Source organism: Physella acuta, unplaced genomic scaffold (genome assembly GCF_028476545.2).
Source record: "Physella acuta isolate Inbredline_101_S28 unplaced genomic scaffold, ASM2847654v3 ptg000048l, whole genome shotgun sequence".
Classification (NCBI taxonomy): Eukaryota; Metazoa; Mollusca; class Gastropoda; family Physidae; genus Physella; species Physella acuta.
Window position 1 is genome coordinate 820,966 of NW_026731568.1, and position 22,699 is coordinate 843,664.

General features: G+C 44.8%; 1 protein-coding gene across 1 annotated transcript in view; it reads left to right on the forward strand.

Annotated features, from left to right (window-relative positions):
• The window catches only part of LOC131944651 (dynein axonemal assembly factor 8), a 59,915-nt gene extending 37,776 nt beyond the window's left edge, over positions 1-22,139 (forward strand). Inside the window, exon 34 of the mRNA XM_059305420.1 lies at positions 21,432-22,139. Coding sequence (XP_059161403.1) covers positions 21,432-22,139 — 708 coding nt within the window. The remainder of the gene's footprint in view (positions 1-21,431) is intronic.
• The last annotated feature ends 560 nt before the right edge of the window (positions 22,140-22,699 follow it).

The window sequence follows — 22,699 nt, forward strand, 5'->3', positions numbered from 1 at the left end:
TCTGCATGTTTTTAGATCCTACACCATCGCATGTGCTGGTGTCATTTAGACCCGAGACCCACACCATCACTTATACAACATAACACCAGCTTCAATTCTAGCCAGTTGATTGTAGAAAATAACTGACCGTTTGAGCGAACCTGACCGTAACATGATCCTGAGGCCATACGTAAAAACTGACCCACATGCAAGGTATTTGCATGTCAATATGCACGCATGTTACATGGCCTCTATCTATATTTAGCCCGTGATGCAAGCCTGCCAACCAATCAGATTCATCCGTCCTCATTTCTTCTGCACGTTTTTTCCCCCGTAGTTCTCCTCCCCTGTCCTTGACCTCTCATCTCCCGTACAACCCTCTTAGCCGTTCACTCCCCCTCCCCTCCCTCCTTTAACCTTCTCTCCATCTGTGGATAAAGAGAGGGAAAAATAACGTGTTTTCTGAGTAAGATAACTTGACCTCTGCCGACCCTTCCGCCCATCCCTCCCCTGCAACCCCCCCCCCCCCCCACCCCACCCGCTGCGTCCATTTGGAGTGCATCGAACCGCTGTCGTAAGCATGCATCGCTTTTTCTCTCATTCCGTTAAACCACCCCCCGGCACCCACCTCTTGAAGCTTCGCTTGTTCATTCCTCCCCCCCCCCCCACCCCCTCCTCCACCTCCCCGCCCCACCTCTTGCCTCTAAGACATGCACTGTGACCTCCATATAAAAAATATTCTTGATTAATCTTTCACCCTCGGTCCCCACCCAGCCATGTTTTAACCCCCCACCCCCTACAGCCCTCCCTCCCCCCCCCCCCTCCCCCTCGTGCCACTTTCTCTAGAGTTATGAAGACTTTAAATTTTACAGGCGCCATTTTGTTTCGAATATTGTCCGTTTGCATGTCCGTCAATACCACCACCCCCTCGCTTAACCCTCCTCACCTTAGCTCCCAGCTCCTCCCACCCCACCCACCCCTCTCTGCACGTTTCACTGTAGGCCAGCTCCTTCGTTTTGAAAACCAATTTTGTCTTGATTAGAGGGCGGTGGAAGTGGGGCGGGGGTGGGAGGAGCGGGGGGGGGGGTGTACGTTACGTTGTCAGGACGTGAAACAGCAAAGGTGATGTAACGAGGGGAAGGTGGCACAGCAAAGGTGACTCAATAAAGGTGATTTGTCAGAAAATGACAGTACGAAAGTTATGTGACACAATGCTAGTGAGGTGATGCACATGTCACTGTCATCTCATGTCAGAATGTTCACACACGCTGAGCGCATATGCCGGGGGAGGGGCAGATTTGTTTGTGTATGACCGTGCATGCGTGTGTGTGCGTGTGTGTGTTCATCCGTAGTAGTCGGCCTCACCGAATGAGTTATGTTAAAAAAACAGAGTCCGTATTTGAACTCTGGACCGCTGGGTTAGAGAGCACACGCTCTAACTGCCCGACCACACGCATCCCGTCATGGCCTCGTGCTAGGCGTGTGCTGACGGGGTAATTGACATGATGTCATGGCGCGGATGTCATGCAGCATGCTGCACCCCTCACCCTAACACGTTTCTGTGACCCTCACCACATGACCTGGACTAGAGACAACAACAGACCCACCCCACCCCTCACCACAAGACAACAGACCCACCCCACCCCTCACCACAAGACAACAACAGACCCACCCCACCCCTCTCCCTAACAGTCTTTGAGTAAAACACATTAAAACAGTTATAAAAATATGTATAATAACAGCCTAAAAAAATAAACAGATTTTTTACCTTAGATTTATTAGTAAAAATAAAATCGTAAATCATTCTAGAATTCTAGAAATCTTTTTCAATACATTTAGCAAACAACCCTTTTATCCGTACAACTATAGCTAAAGACATTTTACGTTTAAATTCTTTTGAACGTGAGTTTCTAATGCTTGCTGTTATAAAGCTTTCCAGTTTTTATGTTCCACTTTTCAGTATTTATAATGTAGAGATTTAAGAGAAGTTTGAGACGTATTGAAAACAATCAGCACTATATATTGATTCATCTTCAGACCTACCGATTTGTTGACCTCGGCATCTGGATGAATGGTGTTATCAACACTAAGCCCAGCCGCCTGGGCCGTTCTACAGGTTTGTACCAGATTCGAACTGGAGACTTTTGGGTTAGCAGTCTAGTACCGCTTAGCAGAGTTTCTCCCAGGCATCTCTTCGGGGGGGCTAAGCCCCCCCCCCCCCCCCGAAAAATTTTTACCGCCCCCCCCCCCCCGAACGAAATGAAATTTATATAATTTATTTAGAAAATATATACTTTTAACAGTGTCCGCCCCCCCCCCGAAGAAAGTCTACCGCCCCCCCGAAAATTTCAAGTGCCCCCCCGGAGAAAAAAGTCTGGAAGAAACACTGCCGTTTAGGCCACGCCATCCCCTAGTACTAAATATTAGCCCTATATTTATTCCCTGCAAGCCGATTGCTCTCGAGTCAGTCACCCCATGACTTATGAAAGTTTGTCTTATGTCTGCATGTCTTGGCGCCACTAATATTCCTTGATAGCAAGTTTAATTATCTGCCCCTCAGTAACTTGTGTACAAAATATTTATAAACATTCACAGTAAACACCAATTCACCTGCTTGATCAAGTTGTCGATACTACTTAGCTATCATCGAGCAGTCGATACTACTTAGCTATCATAGAGTAGTCGATACTACTTAGTTATCATCGAGTAGTCGATACTACTTAGCTATCTCCCACTTTGTTAGTGAACAATGCTGGGTAATCTATTATTTAATTATTCGAAATGACTTTCTAAACGACTTTTGATGTTGAAATTTAGATTTGCGTTGTCATGGGAAACGTATTAATTTGGAAAGTTTGAAAGATCTTGCTCCATTAGAAGTATGTCCGTATATTTTGCGCATGAAATCAGCCATCCGCCCTGTGATATCAAGACATTGTGACCTAAGTAAAGTTTTTGCCAGAACTAGCTCAGAGCTTTATAGGGCTTAAACTCAACCAACCAGATGACAACACCTCAGCTAAACATCCCGCACCAACTGTACGCTTGACCTGACATAACATCTCCCACCAAATCTCCCCCCCCCCCCCAGATTCTCCCCATGAATGGAATAGCCCCCACGACAACAACAAACACATCGCATGACGTCACTTCCGAATCTCACTCGATCCTTCCTCCCGTAATGGCCATGTAAATAAATAAACACCCCCCCCCCCCCTGCTCGTGGATCTATCGGACACCCAACCCCCCCCCCCCCCGCCATCTCTAGCGCTGCTGACAAATTTCTCACTCGGAGCTTCGCTGTAGAATCTATTTCCTGATTTCTCAGGGGTGAGGGGGGGGGGGGTGACACTAACTGGTCAGTTTGACCTCTGGTCAGGCTGGTCCGACATGGCTCCATTCTTAGACGTCTAGGTAACGTTCTGGAATATTCGAGGCGGTTCTGGAATTTGTGTGTGTGCAACCCCAGTCGTTGGAACTGTAATGTTGGGCGCGGGGTAATTGTAGGGCGCCTGGTTGGTATGTGGTGGTAGGACACGTGACATACTACATACATGACACTACATACATATGGCACTGTACACATATAGCACTGTACACATATGACACTACATACAGGACACACTACATAATGACACTACACACATATTACACTGTATACACAGGCACACTATACATACCCACACGACACATTACACATAGATAGGTTGATTTTTATATTGGACAATTTAAACGAGTATCAGAACCATATATCACTAACAAATGCATACACATACACACCACATATCACTAACCAAACACACATACAAGCACATAACACACACCACACACAAATACACACACAAACACCAAACACACATAAAAGCACATAACACACACTACACACAAATACACCCACAGCCCCACCTGATGTTTTGATGCACCTCTGCAAGTCCTACCTACCCCGGATACACCTGATCCCCACCCTCGGGACCTGCTAAACGAAAGCTCTGCAGCTCCGCTAAATATTACATTCAAATATTTAATACGCGATTTGAAAATCAATGGCTGACTCACCTAATAGAATTTTTTTTTAATGTATGGATCTGTGCTGTCTTACTTGATGTCTGCGGGGATGGTTGTTTATTGCCTCCACTTGAATGTACTTGTTGGGAGATAGCACTGCCCGTCGAGTGATGGGTATACTAGCATACTGCCCGTCGAGTGCCGGGTATACTAGCATACTGCCCGTCTAGTGCCGGGTATACTAGCATACTGCCCGTCGAGTGCCGGGTATACTAGCATACTGCCCGTCGAGTGCCGGGTATACTAGCATACTGCCCGTCGAGTGCCGGGTATACTAGCATACTGCCCGTCGAGTGATGGGTATACTAGCATACTGCCAGTTGAATGCCGGGTATACTAGCATACTGCCAGTTGAATGCCGGGTATACTAGCATACTGCCCGTTGCGGGTATACTAGCATACTGCCCGTCGAGTGATGGGTATACTAGCATACTGCCTGTCGAGTGCCGGGTATACTAGCATACTGCCTGTTGATTGCTGGGTATACTAGCATACTGCCTGTTGATTGCTGGGTATACTAGCATACTGCCCGTCGAGTGCCGGGTATACTAGCATACTGCCTGTTGATTGCTGGGTATACTAGCATACATCCCGTTGAATTTCGGGTATACAAGCATACATCCCGTTGAATGTCGGGTATACAAGCATACATCCCGTTGAATGTCGGGTATACAAGCATACATCCCGTTGAATGTCGGGTATACAAGCATATATCCCGTTGAATGTCGGGTATTCTAGAAGCAAACGATGGGTATACTAGAATACTGTCCATCAAATGATGGATTTACTAGCATCAGCTACTGCCCGTTGAGTGCCGGGAATATTACCATATTGACTGTTGCGTACAGGTTTGAGCCGATTAAGTTTTCGTCTTGTAAATGAACCGTGATGTTTTCTAGCTGTTTTTGTATGTGTGTGTGGATGGGGGGGGGGGGGGGGGGGGGGGTCTGCTAGTCTGAGGTGGGGCGGACACAGATTTGGTCGGGGGGGGGGGGTGAAGTTTAGGGTGTGTTAGACTACGACAAGTGAAGCTGCAAAAGTTCTACAGCAAGAGAACTGGCTACTGAGCACAGTGCTCAAGTCACGAAGTGCCCTGAATCCCGAGGTGTTTCGACGTCATCGCTCTAGTCACGTGACAGTCAAAGGATGTGACGTACTCATCAAGCAAAAGTTGCCAGCTCCTAGCCGGCACTTGTACCCCGTCATCAGTTGCCAGTTTGTGATAGCAAAATAATCAATGTGGTAGAGAGTCAAAACTTCACCCCCCCCCCCCACCCTCCACCCCATCTCTCCCCATCCACGGGACACCAGCAGTGACTAGATCACCACCCCAGCTAAAGTCAGACCTGATAACCTGATTTATTCCTAATGCCCCGATCACCACCAGTAACCGTAACTCCCCTCGACACATGACCTTTTGTCACGTGACTGTGGCCATAACAATCGTCTTACTCCCCTTGGTTTGTTTTTTAAATCAACATACCTGGTAGTGGTGTGCTGCTGGTCAGAAGATCTTGCGAGTAATTATTGAATGGGGGGGGGGGGGGGGGGAGCAATAGGACTTGTAAGTCTACGGTCTCGAAATCTACTAGCTGGCTAGCACTAGAACGAGAAGTTGTGGTCTACTTACAAGCCCTATTCTTGGAGAAAATAAACATTCAAATGAGGCTGTATTATATATATATATATATATATATATATATATATATATATATATATATATATATATATATATATATATATATATATATATAGTAAATAGCCGTATATTAGCATAAAGATGCTGTCATTAGAAAAGCTCCCAGCATGCTTTGATGCTTTTAAAATTGTCATTACTATTTTTGTTCTCTGATGAAGACATTGTGCGAGTAGAACAAAGCCCCCGTGATGCCCATTGTGCGCCGGGAACAATGTACGTAACGAGGGCCATTGTGTAACACGCTGAATCATTTGTGCAGGCTCCATCGTAATGTGGCCTGCCGCGCCCGGCAATATGGCCGTCTCCTGGGTGATGGTGTCCCTCCCGGGGCACGACGCCAAGGATGGGGTGGGGCGTTTTTTTTTTTTTCTTTCTTGGCTCTCCATTTTGAAAAGATTAATTTACACACGGGCAACTGGCCGGGTGTGTGAATGAGAGATTGTGTTTCCGTTGTGTAGATGATATTGTGTGTCCTGTTGATGGTTCGAGTTGTGTTTGTTGTGGGGGGCCACAAGGGGCGGGTTAGATTCTTCAAGTAGAGTCATCTCCCTTGGTGACTCTTCAGCCTGGGAGTTTCGGTCAGGTGCTTGAACCGTAGGTCATAGGTCATAGGTCATAGTTCAATAGCGGAAGTAGATACCCGGTGCTCTGTGTGAATGGTATGCTTAGACCAATGGTCCTCCTCATATATATATATATATATATATATATATATATATATAATATATATATATATATATATATATAATGTATACACCTATATTTGACAACTAACTCTTTACTTACTGTATTAAAATATTGATATATCTTGTAAATGTTGCCTGATTAATTAATGAATTAATTATAGAAAAGCAATTAAGTTAGCGTTTGATATATGACCCTAAACTAGATACATGCGCCACTACACTGAAGGAAAAAAAGTAAACAATGCGTATAGAGTCATGTGATTTCATTGGATGAGTTAGTCGTCCCATAAATAGGTGGGTTTTTTAATTGGATGATTTAGTAGTCCAAAAAATAGGTGGGTTTTTTAATTGGATGAGTTAGTAGTCCTAAAAATAGGTGGGTTTTTTTAACATCTTGATCTTGGATGGACCCATCTATAGATAGTATCGGAAAATTCCAAAGATCCCCCCAGTCCAGGAAAGAAATCTGCTAGGCTAAATGAAGGCTCATAGCATCCCTCCCTTACCCCCTGCACATCATATACATCATACCATTTTTTCCTTCTTTCTATTCTGCCACATCCTTCTTATTTCCGTCCATCCCCTGCCCCACCCCCTCTCTCCTCCCACCCCCACCCCCTCCCTGCGTTGCTTCGTCCCCGGGATTGATTTTCTATCATTTTCAGTGCATCAGTTTCTGCAGGTCGCCTCAGCATCGCATGCGGACCTGCACGGTATTATGGGTGAAAGCATCGGCGAAATCGGTCGAAAGTTTGCGCGGGGAGGGGGAGATGTTGGTGCTGAGAATACCGAGGGTGGGGGGGTGGGGGGGGGGGTCAGGGAAATAAGATGGATGGGGGAGTGGAATTTTTTTTTTCGTTAACGTAGTTTGAAAAAAAAAATTTAAAAAGTTGTAAAAATGTATTTTGCATTTGCGCTGGCGAATGCTGAGGTGAGGCGCTGCGGTCAAACCCCGGGTAGATGGAGAGAAAGTGGGAGGCTGAAATTGGAGGAGGTATTTTTCTCCCGCATCAAGGGCAGCAACCCCTTCTCCTGCACCAAGGGCAACAACTCCTCAATGCATCTTTGTTGACATTTTTTTTGGGAGGTATTGGAGATTTTTTTTTTTTTTCGTTTTTTTTTTTTTTGGCGTAAATACCCCCCAAAAAACTGGAAGGGTGTGTGGCGTTTTCTTTTGGGGTAAAGATAGGGTGCATCATCGCGCTTTCTGATTGGTTCAGTTCGGGTGTCACACGATTCTATTTTTAGAACATTGTATAACGTCAGCGCGAGTATTTAGCAGAATTTTTTTTTTGGAAAGACAAAACCCAAACTTGAAATGTGTTGCATAAGCGTGGTAGCCATTGAATGCGTCCAACAGTCGGTCGTGTATGACGTCCAACATGAGTATTTAGACAAAACCCAAACTTGAAATGTGTTGCATAAGCGTGGTAGCCATTGAATGCGTCCAACAGTCGGTCGTGTATGACGTTCAACAGGCTCCGAATGACGTACACATTCCATGTCGTATTGTTGTACCAGTCCTTTAATACTCCCCCCCCCCCCGAATGTAAAAGCAGGATAGGTTAGGTAAAGTAGAGTTTGTAGTTTTTACACGAAATCTGGTTTTAAAAAAGATGGTTGTACGCTTGCATATTGTGCGTCGACAACCCGATCATCCGTGGGGTTCGAACTCCAACCTTCGGGGTGTGAATCTTGTGTACAACCGCCTCGGCTGGTTGAATGGTGAGCATCGTTGTGGCAGCTGTAGAAGGAGGGGGGGCTTGTAAACTAATGTTAGCTTCTTATATCTAGAACTTTTGTTTAGGTCTGTGTTTAGGTCCATGGTTAGGTATGTGTTTAGGTCCATGTTTAAGTATGTGTTTAGATGTGTGTTTAGGTCCATGTTTAAGTATGTGTTTAGATGTGTGTTTAGGTCCATGTTTAAGTATGTGTTTAGATGTGTGTTTAGGTTCAAGTTTAGGTATGTGTTTAGATGTGTGTTTAGGTCCATGTTTAAGTATGTGTTTAGATGTGTGTTTAGGTTCAAGTTTAGGTATGTGTTTAGATGTGTGTTTAGGTCCATGTTTAGGTGTGTGTTTAGTTCCGTGTTTAGGCCTGTGTTAATTATGTGTTAAGATCCATGTTTAGGCTTGTGCTTAGGTCTTTGTTAAGTCTGTGTTTAAATCTGTGTTTAGGTCCGTGTATAGGTATCTGTTTAGGTCTATTTTTACAAGCTTTTATTTAACTCACTTCCTCTGTCGACAGTCTGTCGACAGTCTGTCTGTCGTCAGTCTAGATGGAAACGCAGGAGTGAAAATTCGGACAGTTCTACTTGACCGATACGATTCACAGTTGGCACGTGGGTCAAGATATGAAGACAATGCAATCTGAATCTAAATTTGACTTAATTGGATGCCTAATTATTTTTTTATGAATTAATTAAAATTTGGACCGAATTAGTAGGCATGTCTATCCAACCACACCACATACGTCATCACGTTCAATCGCTGCGCCATCACCTTCAGTAGGCGCGCCATCACGTTCAATAGACGCGCAATGGTTTTTAGTCATGTAACTCTATTGTAAATAAAACATGTAAAGTACTGAAAAAAAATTCATAAAAAACGTTTTAATAACAAGCTTTTATGTAATGATGCACTAAAAAGTAGAAAATAAATTATACACTATTATTTAAATTACTATAAAGAAAAGCGTGGGTCTCCTCTCAAATATTAGTAAAGGTATCCAATCGGTACTAAAGTGACCCACGCTTTTCTTTATAGTAATTTAAATAATATTGTATAATTTATTTTCTACTTTTTAGTGCATCATTACATAAAAGCTTGTTATTAAAACGTTTTTTATGAATTTTTTTTTAGGTGTGTGTTTATGCATATGTTTAGGTCTGTGTTAAAGTTGACAGTAATTAGTGTTTAGTTAAGTCTATATTTTTAAAATTATGACGATGGTTGCTAAACAGAAAACAAATGATGTACTAATTCGTTCTATTGTTGAGTTAGGTTTTAGATTACCGATATGTCTTAAGTTTCATATTTAGGAAATTGTTTTAGGAGTATTTCATTTAAGGTTTAGGCTAAACTTATCATCAAGGTTACTAAACAGGTTTAATGGGAAGATTGTCACAATAACAAGACTAGCCGGTGGTTGCTGTGGTGTTTGCCAGGGAGCCGGGCTAAAGAGCCGGAGCCGGGCTAAAGAGCTGGAGCCACGGCTTCTAATATAGCCAGCATGTTGGCCTACAAAGCTTCAGAAAAAAAACAACATCCCCCATTGAAAGCCAGGCGAAGAATTATTAAAATGACGATATATTTTTTTTTTGCCGGCATGAAATGAAGTTATCGACTGATGCCGCTCTTGTACTTTTATCTTGCCGGCTTTTTGCCGGAAATCTCATTAATATTGACCTGCAGGGATTATTTCTTTGACCGATGTCCAGAAATAATCATCGGCATAATCTTATGATTATTCATCAGCTGTTAGTTAATGCTCGGGTGACCAAAAGAAGCAGGGTGTTTAACGGAAGCCGGAGTGAGTGTAGTGGAAGCCGGAGTGAGTGTAGTGGAAGCCGGAGTGAGTGTAGTGGAAGCCGGAGTGAGTGTAGTGGAAGCCGGAGTGAGTGTAGTGGAAGCCGGAGTTAGTGTAGTGGAAGCCGGAGTGAGTGTAGTGGAAGCCGGAGTGAGTGTAGTGGAAGCCGGAGTGAGTGTAGTGGAAGCCGGAGTGAGTGTAGTGGAAGCCGGAGTGAGTGTAGTGGAAGCCGGAGTTAGTGTAGTGGAAGCCGGAGTGAGTGTAGTGGAAGCCGGAGTGAGTGTAGTGGAAGCCGGAGTGAGTGTAGTGGAAGCCGAAGTGAGTGTAGTGGAAGCCGGAGTGAGTGTAGTGGAAGCCGGAGTGAGTGTAGTGGAAGCCGGAGTGAGTGTAGTGGAAGCCGGAGTTAGTGTAGTGGAAGCCGGAGTGAGTGTAGTGGAAGCCGGAGTTAGTGTAGTGGAAGCCGGAGTGAGTGTAGTGGAAGCCGGAGTTAGTGTAGTGGAAGCCGGTTTAGTTAAATGTAAGACCTGTGTTAGTGTAACGGAAGCCGGAGTAAGTATAGTGAAGCCGGCTATAGTGAAATAGAAGCCGGCTATAGTGAAATAGAAGCCGGCTATAGTGAAATAGAAGCCGGCTATAGTGAAATAGAAGCCGGCTATAGTGAAATAGAAGCCGGCTATAGTGAAATAGAAGCCGGCTATAGTGAAATAGAAGCCGGCTATAGTGAAATAGAAGCCGGCTGTAGTGAAATAGAAGCCGGCTGTAGTAAAATGGAAGCCGGCCATAGAGAAATTGGAGCCGGTTTTGTTAAATGTAGGCCTGTGTTAGTGTAACTAACTGAAGTAGTAGCCGGTGAAGCCGGGTTTCTGTAAAACTTGGAATGTAAGGCCGACAACTTGGAATGTAAGTTTGCACTGGGTCGCTGACGTAGGGCCGACTTAAAACTAGAGGCACGTAGAGAGTACCCACCCCACTGCGTCATTAGTCAGGGGCTTCCCGTGTTAATTAGTTTAATTAGGCCTGTGAGACCCAGCTTCAAAACATTTTATTCAAATCGTTTTGATGATAAATTTGCAAATTGTTTTTTCTAATGTCGATTCGTGAGGGAGGGAGGGTGGAACCGAATCAAGTGGCTCCCCGGGTCGGCTGGGGAGGAAGGTAACCAGATTAATAAATGTTATGAAAACATGATCAGATTAAGGCGGTTATGCCAAGGTTCGCCTTGAGGAATCATTATATGCTCGTCTTTTGACTAGAGTGGGGGCTCACCTCACCCCAGCTGATTCCCCCTCCCCCCCCCCCCCCCACACACTCCCCCCTGACCCTGTTAGTGCCAATACACGGGTCTAATTAGTGCGTGGTTTTAGTGTGGGGTAATTAGTTGATACAACAACAAATATATGGATGGTTAGGGAGCTTCATTTCCCTTGTGTAGATGGCGGGGGTGGGAGTGTAGGGGTTGGGGGTGTAGGGGGTGGGAGTGTTGTGGAGAATGTAACGTTGTAGGTTAGAACCGAGTAAATTACCAGATCATAACAAAACTTAGTTGGTCATGACACAAAGTAATACGTCTTAGTACAAATCAGTAAGTCATTGCATGTATTAGTAGGTCATGGCACAACTCGCTAGGTCACTGCATGTAGGTCATGCTAGAAGTGCTAAGGTCGCTGAGGTCAAGGCCTATTACGGCGTGATCTAACAAATGTCGTTGTGATATAAAACGGTCACTGTACGACGGTCACTGTGATACAACGACGGTCACACTGATATAACGACGGTCATCGTGATCAACAATGCCGACAACAAAGAAAATGCACTTGGGGACGGAGTGGTTTTTTTTTGTGTGTTCATTTCTCGTATGACGTCACAGCTGGCCACGAGAAATGGAGTGCATGCAGTGTGTGTGTGTGTGTGTGCGGTGGGGGTGTGGGGGGGAGATGGGCAGCGTTATGATGCAAGACGAATTCTGCTTTGTTCTTAGAACGTGGAACTGAATCTCCTTCATTATCCCCCCCCCCCATGCACCACATTCACGCTCTCCTCCTTTTGATTATCCTAACACCCCCCTCGTCCTCGTCCACCCTTACACCCCCCACCCCAACTTGCACATTCCCTGCAGGGCAGATTTCCCCGATGTCCCCCCCCCCCCGCCCCCCACCCATTGTTTTCCCTTCCACAATGATGACCTCCATGGATGAGTACAAGGTCAAGCTACTCGCCTCTGACCACCCCACCTCCACCCCCCCCCACCCCTTTACCCTCTACCAACCCAACACACATGTTCCCAATTTTTCAGCCTTAAATTATTTTTAGAATGATTGTCTTCATTAAAAACGTCTTAGTTAATTTTAAATTTTCTGACAACGTAACCTGCGACTGTCTTTGAATGTCATTACAACCCAACCTTCACATTTACTAGCTTTGTTAACGAATGATGTCAGTACATCCTTATCTTCACATTTACTAGCTTTGTTAACAAATGATGTCAATACATCCCAACCTTCACATTTACTCGCTTTGTTAACGAATGATGTCAGTACATCACAACCTTCACATTTACTCGCTTTGTTAACGAATGATGTCAGTACATCACAACCTTCACATTTACTCGCTTTGTTAACGAATGATGTAACCCTTAGCCTTACCTGGCTAGCTTTTGTACACCTTACCATATGACCTTTTGTACACCACTTTTTGCCTATACACTTTGCCATATGACTTTTTGTACACCACTTTTTGCCTATACACTTTGCCATATGACTTTTTGTACACCACTCTTTGCTTAAATACACCTTGCAATATGACCTTACCTGGCTAATTGTGTCCACTGACCTTTGAATGAATGACCTCATCTGACCCTGCTAGTTGTGTACACTGACCTCTGACCTGTATCGACTCACCTGGCTAATCCTGTACTCACCAGCACATCTGTAAGACCTGTGACAATATTGACGTTGCCGGTTGGGAGATAATCCCAGGGGATTAGGCCTGGAATCCTGGCCATCAATCATTGTACATCAGTATCCAGTAATCCTCTTACCGGGCAGGTTGCTTCCCTTCCCTCCCTGCATTACTCCCCCTTACACACACAGTATTACCTCCGTTTTCTTCACATTACCTCCCCCCCCCCTTCCACACACAGTATTACCTCCATTTTCCCCACATTACGTCCCTTTCCACACACAGTATTACCTCCATTTTCCCCACATTACCTCCCCTCACATTTGCTTCTCTTGCCGTAGAGTTTCAGTGTTATGTTCATTTCGTCATTAGAGTCGGCCATGTTTTATTTAGTAGATCATTTGAATATCCTATCGACTATCGTGGAGTGTTTATTATAGCGTATTCTTACCTTAATCCAACCCCAGCCCTAAATAAAACATGGCCGACTCTAATGACGACAAGAACATAACCCTAACCATAAACGTTGCCATGACTCCAAACACAGGCCCAATCTGACACTATCATAACTACAGTGGCCCCAATCATAACCCTACCCTGGGTCTCTACCTCGGCCTCTCTAGTTAATCTACTCTAGTCCCAAATCTACCCCCCTTCCTTTCCCTAGTCATGATGCTTCCATGAATCTGACCCCCCCCCCCCTTTCCTTTGCTCGTTTACCTACTGTAATCCTAATTATAATGAGCCCTGAGCTTATTCCTAACCCTAACAAGGATACTGAAACAGGATAAGTGAGATACTGCTGCTATCCTCTTCACAATAACTGGCCAGAACAATTTGCGTTCGGGGGCCCCGTCTCACTGCGCATGTCTGACCTTAATGACACAGAAGTTACGACACTTTCCAAATTTATTTAACCAATGAGCTTCGAGCCAACCAGCACGTGGTCTTATGACGCGAACGACGTCACCAAACCTGCCGGGTTAACTAAAACTGGTCGTTATAACCCTAACGATGGGTCGCTGGGGGTCAGGGTGTCTCATTAAGTGGATTGGGTGATGTCAGTGACTTGCTTGCCCTAACGTGTTCCCTAGCCCAGGGACTAGGTTTAACCTAACCCAGAGATAGGTTTAACCTTACCCAGGGACTAGGTTTAACCTTACCCAGGGACTAGGTTTAACCTTACCCAGGGACTAGGTTTAACCTAACCCAGTGACTAGGTTTAACCTAACCCAGGGAATAGGTTTAACCTAACCCAGGGACTAGGTTTAACCTAACCCAGGGACTAGGTTTAACCTAACCCAGGGACTAGGTTTAACCTTACCCAGGGACTAGGTTTAACCTTACCCAGGGACTAGGTTTAACCTAACCCAGGGACTAGGTTTAACCTAACCCTCGGCGTCTTCCATAACGGAAATTAGGATTACAGAACTGCATCCCCTTGAAGTCGATTCCAAAATTATTTTTTTTGGCCAGATTTTCCCCAAGCGGACTGTCGAAATGAGAATAGTTTGGTGCCAGGATGGATCGCTGCAGGGCTAAAGGTCCGCTGGTGCTGAGGATGGATGGATGGCCGCCGGAGATAGGGTTCACTTGCTCCTCGCCCCACACCACCCCCACACCGGGCCTCGCCCCACACAATCCCCACACAACACCGGGCCCTTTAACAAAGAACTGCGGATTTGCCCTCCCCCACCCTAAAAAAATATAATAAATTACTTCATGCACTGGACAAATGGTTAAACTATAAGCACGAGGTGCCTGATAGCAAGTTACTCAACTAGCCTGTACTTTAAGTACGCATTTGGTAGCCCCGGTCATAGTATAGTATTGCCTATTATACCTCATTATGACCCGAGTGATAGAACTTACGACTGCTGACCCAAAAGTCTCGAGTTCGGATCCCGGGCTGGAGTTCAAGTCCCTGAACCTACCCAGCACTGATGGGTAGCTGACTCATGTTAGGGAAACATAGGCTGCTGGGCGTAGTGCTGACCACACTATGCGATGTCATTGAAACAGATGAACTCTACTTCATCTGCCCCATGATTCTTGGGTATCAACGGTAAAATCTGAAAACAGCTTATGATCGAACTGAATTAGAAATTGTTGGCTTGAAGTTGATGTTGACAAGTTGAATGGTCTCTAGAACAATTTCTTCACTTGAAGTTGATGTTTACAAGTTGGAGGGTCTCTAGAACAATTTCTTCACTTGAAGTTGATGTTTTCACCTTGGAGGGTCTCTAGAACAATTTCTTCACTTGAAGTTGATGTTTTCACGTTGGAGGGTCTCTAGAACAATTTCTTCACTTGAAGTTGATGTTTACAAGTTGGAGGGTCTCTAGAACAATTTCTTCACTTGAAGTTGATGTTTTCACCTTGGAGGGTCTCTAGAACAATTTCTTCACTTGAAGTTGATGTTTTCACGTTGGAGGGTCTCTAGAACAATTTCTTCACTTGAAGTTGATGTTTACAAGTTGGAGGGTCTCTAGAACAATTTCTTCACTTGAAGTTGATGTTTTCACCTTGGAGGGTCTCTAGAACAATTTCTTCACTTGAAGTTGATGTTTTCACGTTGGAGGGTCTCTAGAACAATTTCTTCACTTGAAGTTGATGTTTTCACGTTGGAGGGTCTCTAGAACAATTTCTTCACTTGAAGTTGATGTTTACAAGTTGAATGGTCTCTAGAACAATTTCTTCACTTGAAGTTGGTATTTTCACGTTGGAGGGTCTCTAGAACAATTTCTTCACTTGAAGTTGATGTTTACAAGTTGGAGGGTCTCTAGAACAATTTCTTCACTTGAAGTTGATGTTTACAAGTTGGAGGGTCTCTAGAACAATTTCTTCACTTGAAGTTGATGTTTTCACCTTGGAGGGTCTCTAGAACAATTTCTTCACTTGAAGTTGATGTTTTCACCTTGGAGGGTCTCTAGAACAATTTCTTCACTTGAAGTTGATGTTTACAAGTTGGAGGGTCTCTAGAACAATTTCTTCACTTGAAGTTGATGTTTACAAGTTGGAGGGTCTCTAGAACAATTTCTTCACTTGAAGTTGATGTTTACAAGTTGGAGGGTCTCTAGAACAATTTCTTCACTTGAAGTTGATGTTTTCACCTTGGAGGGTCTCTAGAACAATTTCTTCACTTGAAGTTGATGTTTACAAGTTGGAGGGTCTCTAGAACAATTTCTTCACTTGAAGTTGATGTTTACAAGTTGGAGGGTCTCTAGAACAATTTCTTCACACAATTTTTGGCATATCGTGGGTCAACTTGGCTTCCTTCTAATACAGATGGTCTAATGAAGTAATTATCTCTTAATTACTTTAATTAATTATCTGGCATTTATTTTTGTTTGCTTGATTTATTTTTCAAGATGTTTTTAAACATTTGATTTGTCGAGAGGAGTATTGGTCGCTCTCGTCACGTGATTGGCCTTCACCTTGGACAAGGTCAAACAAGGTCACCGTAACCCCGACCGTCGGGTTAAGTGTTTGTTATTGTTATAGAGCAACATATCATTTGTTAAGTTCTACAATCAGTGGCCTATTCCTGGTTGGGGAGCGACTTTTAAAATCGAAAGGAAAATTGTTGATTGGAATCTGGAGTCAGTTCATTGGACCCCCAGTCCAGAAATAAATCCCACTAATGACCAGAAATAAATCCCACCAATGTCCAGAAATAAATCCCACCAATGTCCAGAAATCCCACCAATGTCCAGAAATAAATCCCACCAATGTCCAGAAATCCCACCTAACATGAACATGAAATCCCAGCTGTATTTAGTTTGTATCTGCTGCTGCCATCAGTACTCATCTTACAACACTTCACACTGTATTTGGGAATTCAGAATTTTTTTAAGGTAGAGGTTTAACAATTGCGTAATACACACGGGTGGTGGGGGGAGATCGGGAGAGAGGAAGGGGTGAAAGAGATATGGGGGTGTATGCAGTAGTGTGGTGATGAAAGAGATATGGGGGTGTATGCAGTAGTGGGGTGATGAAAGAGATATGGGGGTGTATGCAGTAGTGGGGTGATGAAAGAGATATGGGGGTGTATGCAGTAGTGGGGTGATGAAAGAGATATGGGGGTGTATGCAGTAGTGTGGTGATGAAAGAGATATGGGGGTGTATGCAGTAGTGGGGTGATGAAAGAGATATGGGGGTGTATGCAGTAGTGGGGTGATGAAAGAGATATGGGGGTGTATGCAGTAGTGGGGTGATGAAAGGGGTAGGGGGTGTATGCAGTAGTGGTGCGATGAAAGAGGGCAAGAGGCGCAGGGGTCAGTGTTGGCGATACATCAAGATAGGAGAGCCAGTGTCCACGGGGGGAGGGGATGTTAGATTGAGAGGCCTTAAGCGTCATGGGTCGAAAGGATCACAAGGCGGTAGTTTTTACCCAGCAGCCTGATATGCCCTACCAATCACCACCTCTACACTCCCAATAACCTTCTATACTTCGAAATACACCCACCTATACCCTCCCAATAACAACCCAATAACCCCCCACCCATACTCACCCAATAACCCCCACCCATACCCACCCAACAACCCCCTATACCCACCCAATAACCCCCCACCCATACCCACCCAATAACCCCCCCCCCCCCACCCACCCACCCAACCACCAACACCATGACTAACTACCAGTGTATCTATCTGCATGAAGTTTCATTGTTCCACGCCAAAAAAAAAAAAACCTTTATCACACGGAGATAATAGGAAATTAATGATTCAAATATTTCATCGATTGGCTGGAATAATCAAGTCCATCTTGGTTGGCATCACCGGAAGTGCTGGGACAATGCTGAGATGGCGCCACTGTAGTCAAGATGTCTTCACGTAAACTCGTCTCCTGCTCAGCCCAGGGAAGAGGGGAAGTAAACACTTACATGCTTAAAAGAACATCGATTACCTTCCCCTGATAACATTGGACAGGAGAATTCTCTCTCTCCTCTTCCCCTACCCTCCCCCGTCCCGTTCTTCTTCCGTTTAAAAAAAAATTCAGCACTTGTAAATGTCAACTTGATCTGGGAATAAAATTCATAAATAGTAACATTATTATCTTTGTTTATATTATTAGCTGTGTTAACAATATCAGTTTTGTCAAGATTACGTACATTAGCAACATTGTCAACTTTGTTAACATCAGCTTTGTCAAATTAGTAATATTAGATAGAATCTACATTAGCTAGATTATAATCTGTAACAACGTTAAGTACAACATTACCTACATTTACAAGGTTGTGTTAACATTACTAATTGTATCAATATTAAGAAAGTTAACTTTATCAACACCATTGTCATTAACAGTGTAAACAACATTAATTACATCATCAACATTTGGCAACATTACTAGTTGTCAATATGACCCACAGTAATCAAAGTCCGTTTTTTTTAAATAATGCTTTTACACCCCCCCCCCCCCTCGTCCCAAGCACCCACCCCAGCACCCCCTCCCCCAATTAACTTTTACTCCGAAATAAAAATACAATTCCAGAAAGTTCTGATGCCATGTTGACTGTTGCCTGACATGAATTCCAACTGCAAACACATTGTCCCGACCCCCCTCCCTCTCTTCCCTCCCTCTTCTACTTGACATTTACAACCCCCCTCCCTACCCCCATGCTGCATGGATCAGCATGTCCCCCCCCCCCTGCCCCACCCCCAGATGCTGCGTGTGTGTGTGTGTAGCCTGGCCGTGATGGGGGCCCGTAAATCTGCGAGCTTTGATTGGTCGAGCCGGTCACGTGACACAATCAACTGGCGGCCTCTGGTGGTTGTGTTATCTGACCCAACGATCAGAGGTGGGGGTCGGGTGGAGGGGGGGGGGGTACCTACCAGTCACAGATGGGAGGAGATGATTGATAGACTTAGCGCCTGTTGACTTAAGCTTTCACTGAGTTGAACTTCAAATATGATTAGGTTGTACTTAGCGTGTTTGATGCTCCATTAGTTTTGAGATGAGAAACACACGACTTCAAGACGTTTTTAAGTCGCCTCTAGTAGCCTCTAGCCTCTTACTAGAAAGATGGATGTCATCATCGGCAATAAAAGCCTCTTAAGGTAGTGCAACTCTTCTTAGCGAGGCTGAAGGTGCATTAAAATACTTTACCTTCGTGCATTAAAATACTGTACCTTGCTGCATTAAAATACTGTACCTTCGTGCATTAAAATACTGTACCTTGCTGCATTAAAATACTGTACCTTGCTGCATTAAAATACTGTACCTTCGTGCATTAAAATACTGTACCTTGCTGCATTAAAATACTGTACCGTGTCACATTTAAATAATGTACAAAGGCTTTTCAAAACTAGGTGTCATCTGTCACTAGTCACTTAATCGCTTATTTGTTTTGTTTGTCGCTTAGTGAGCGAGTTTTTCAAAAAGCGTAACGACACAAGTTTGTTACTGGGAACATGACATTAGTTTGTAACTAGAAGCATGACATTAGTTTGTAACTGGGAACATGACATTAGTTTGTAACTAGAAGCATGACATTAGTTTGTAACTGGGAACATGACATTAGTTTGTAACTAGAAGCATGACATTAGTTTGTAACTGGGAACATGACATTAGTTTGTAACTAGAAGCATGACATTAGTTTGTAACTGGGAACATGACATTAGTTTGTAACTGGGAACATGACATTAGTTTGTAACTGGGAACATGACATTAGTTTATTATTAGACGCATGACATTAGTTACTGGAAGCATGCCATTAACTTGTTACCAAAAGCATGACATTAGTTTGTAACTGGGAACATGACATTAGTTTGATACTAGAAGCATGACATTAGTTTATAACTAGAAGCATAACATTAGTTTATAACTAGAAGCATAACATTAGTTTATAACTAGAAGCATGACATTAGTTTGTTACCAAAAGCATGACATTAGTTTATTATAAGACGCATGGCATTAGTTTATAATTAGAAGCATAACATTAGTTTATAACTAGAAGCATGACATTAGTTTGTTACCAAAAGCATGACATTAGTTTATTATAAGACGCATGGCATTAGTTTATAATTAGAAACATAACATTAGTTTATAACTAGAAGCATAACATTAGTTTATAACTAGAAGCATGCCATTAGTTTATAACTAGAAGCATGACATTAGTTTATAACTAGAAGCATAACATTAGTTTGTTACCAAAAGCATCCCAGTCTCCGACACAAAGCACTTTGGTCGAGACTACTAAAATTAAAATTCAGAAACGACAACGCCCGGAGCACGCAACGGGAAAAGCCGAATTCCCTTCGTGCATGTCCGTGATGAATAATTTATTCCTCGAGGGCCGACCTTTACCGATGTGACGTGTGTTGGGGGCAGTTGAACATGCTTGTTAAATCTCTCCTAGGTCGGGGAGGTTTTCTGGGGGAGGGGGGGGGTGAAGGTAGTGGCGTTGTTTTTACAGATGGTAGGGAGGTCATTGAGGTTCAAACTGGAGGGGGGGGGGGGGGGGGGTAGCGCTACAGTTTTCCTACTCTCAACATTTCCAATTCAGCACTGGTTCATGCAATACATCATGTTGGCGGTACTTACAAAGATATGCAGTAAGAAGCCATTCGAAGTCTTTTACTATCATTGTAAACCTTTGCCATGATCCTGACCATTTTACATAATTATGTTGATCCTAACTCTAAGCACAAATCACAGCTCTGTTCTAATACTTACAGTAACCTTGACCTTTGTTCTAGCCTTGACTAGTCTAACCCTGACCTTAACAGAGCAAAACATTTAGGTCACGTCCTTGTGGTGCCGTATGGGCAAGTTATTTACGTCAATGTGCAAATGACCTTGGTCAGATCGTGACCTACGACCTTTGACCTAAGCCAAATTACGAATCCTATTGCCTCGATCTGACCTTGAACTAAGTGTGTTCCTATGACCTAGGTCTGATATGAAGTTGATCTTGTAGCCCGTTACATATGACCTTGACCTAAGTGTCATGTATGACCTAGGTCAGAAAATCTATTACCTTAACCTTGTAGTGCTACATATGACCTAAACTGTTATAGGTACTCATGACCTGTTTGATGGTGTAACGTGTGACCTACTCCGTGTCGTTACACGGCTGTGATGACCTAATTATAGCCGTGTGTCCTCCACCCCCTCCCCCCCCCCCCCCCCACCCTCCCCTCCCCCGGGTCACTTGAAACCAAAACTGTGCATCTCAAAGAACTGTCTTTGATCGCAATCAATGGAGCTGTCAGTACGTTGAGGGGTGGGGGAAGGGGAGGCGGGGGGGGGGGGCGGATTAGATTAACACCCGCTAACTTGGTATGAGAGTTCATCGCAACGGTTTGACAGGAATTTTTAAACCTCAACTTTCTTTTTTTGTCCAGTGCCCCCCCCCCCTTCCTTTCTCTCCCAGGATACCACATTTCCATTGATCTTCCTTATCTCTCCCATAATTCCCCTTCCTGTCCCTCTCAGTATTTCCCTCCCTCCTTCGATTTTCCTAGGACTCCCTCTCTCCATATCTCGCTCCAGACTCCATACTCCCCTCTCACAGGATTCCTTGTCTCCTCTCTCCCGTCTCCCAATACTCCACACCCTCCCCTATCTCCAGATCCTTCTCCCTCCATATTCTCTTATAATTCTTCCCTCCCTGAAATCCTCGTCTCTCCCTCCTTCCCAAGATCTCTCTCACTCTCCCAAGATCCCTCTCACCCTCCCAAGATCCCTCTCACCCTCCCAAGATCCCCCTCACTCTCCCAAGATCCCTCTCACTCTCCCAAGATCCCTCTCACTCTCACAAGATCCCCCTCACTCTCCCAAGATTCCTCTCACTCTCTCAAGATCCCTCTCACTCTCCCAAGATCCCTCTCACTCTCCCAAGATCCCCCTCACTCTCCCAAGATCCCCCTCACTCTCCCAAGATCCCCCCTCACTCTCACAAGATCCCCCTCACTCTCCCAAGATCCCCCTCACTCTCCCAAGATCCCTCTCACTCTCCCAAGATCCCTCTCACTCTCACAAGATCCCCCTCACTCTCCCAAGACTCCTCTCACTCTCTCAAGATCCCCTCTCACTCTCCCAAGATCCCTCTCACTCTCCCAAGATCCCCCTCACTCTCCCAAGATCCCCCCTCACTATCACAAGATCCCCCTCACTCTCACAAGATCCCTCTCTCTCCCAAGATTCCCTCCCCCCCACCCTCCCACCACCCCCCTTGGTGGCTGATCTCACATGGACGCCCTCACAACCCGTGTTATATTTTCCCCCTAATGACATCGTTGTTTTAATTGAAGGATCTGCACTTCCTGTGGCCGCTTAGGCGATGTCCCGGCCTGTCACAAAGAGATCCGAGTTCAAACACCGCCGGCACCGGCTCAGTGGATCAATATTTGTGGGGAGTCATTGACACAAGACTGCCCCCCCCCCACATCACACACAAGACTGACCCCAACATCACACAAGACTGACCCCCACATCACACACAAGACTGACCCCCATAAATACACAATACTAACCCCCTCAACACTAAACGCGCCCTGCAGGAGTGACCCCAAATGACCCACCCAGCGTAAGACTGACCCCCCCCCCCCCCCAAATGACCCACCCAGCTTAAGACTGACCCCCCCACATGACCCACCCAGCGTAAGACTGACCCCCCCCCCCCAATGACCCACCCAGCGTAAGACTGACCCCCCCCCCCCCCCAAATGACCCACCCAGCGTAAGACTGACCCCCCCCCCCCCACATGACCCACCCAGCATAAGACTGACCACCAATGACCCACCCAGCGTAAGACTGACCCCCCCCCAAATGACCCACCCAGCGTAAGACTGACCCCCCCCCCCTACATGACCCACCCAGCGTAAGACTGACCCCCCC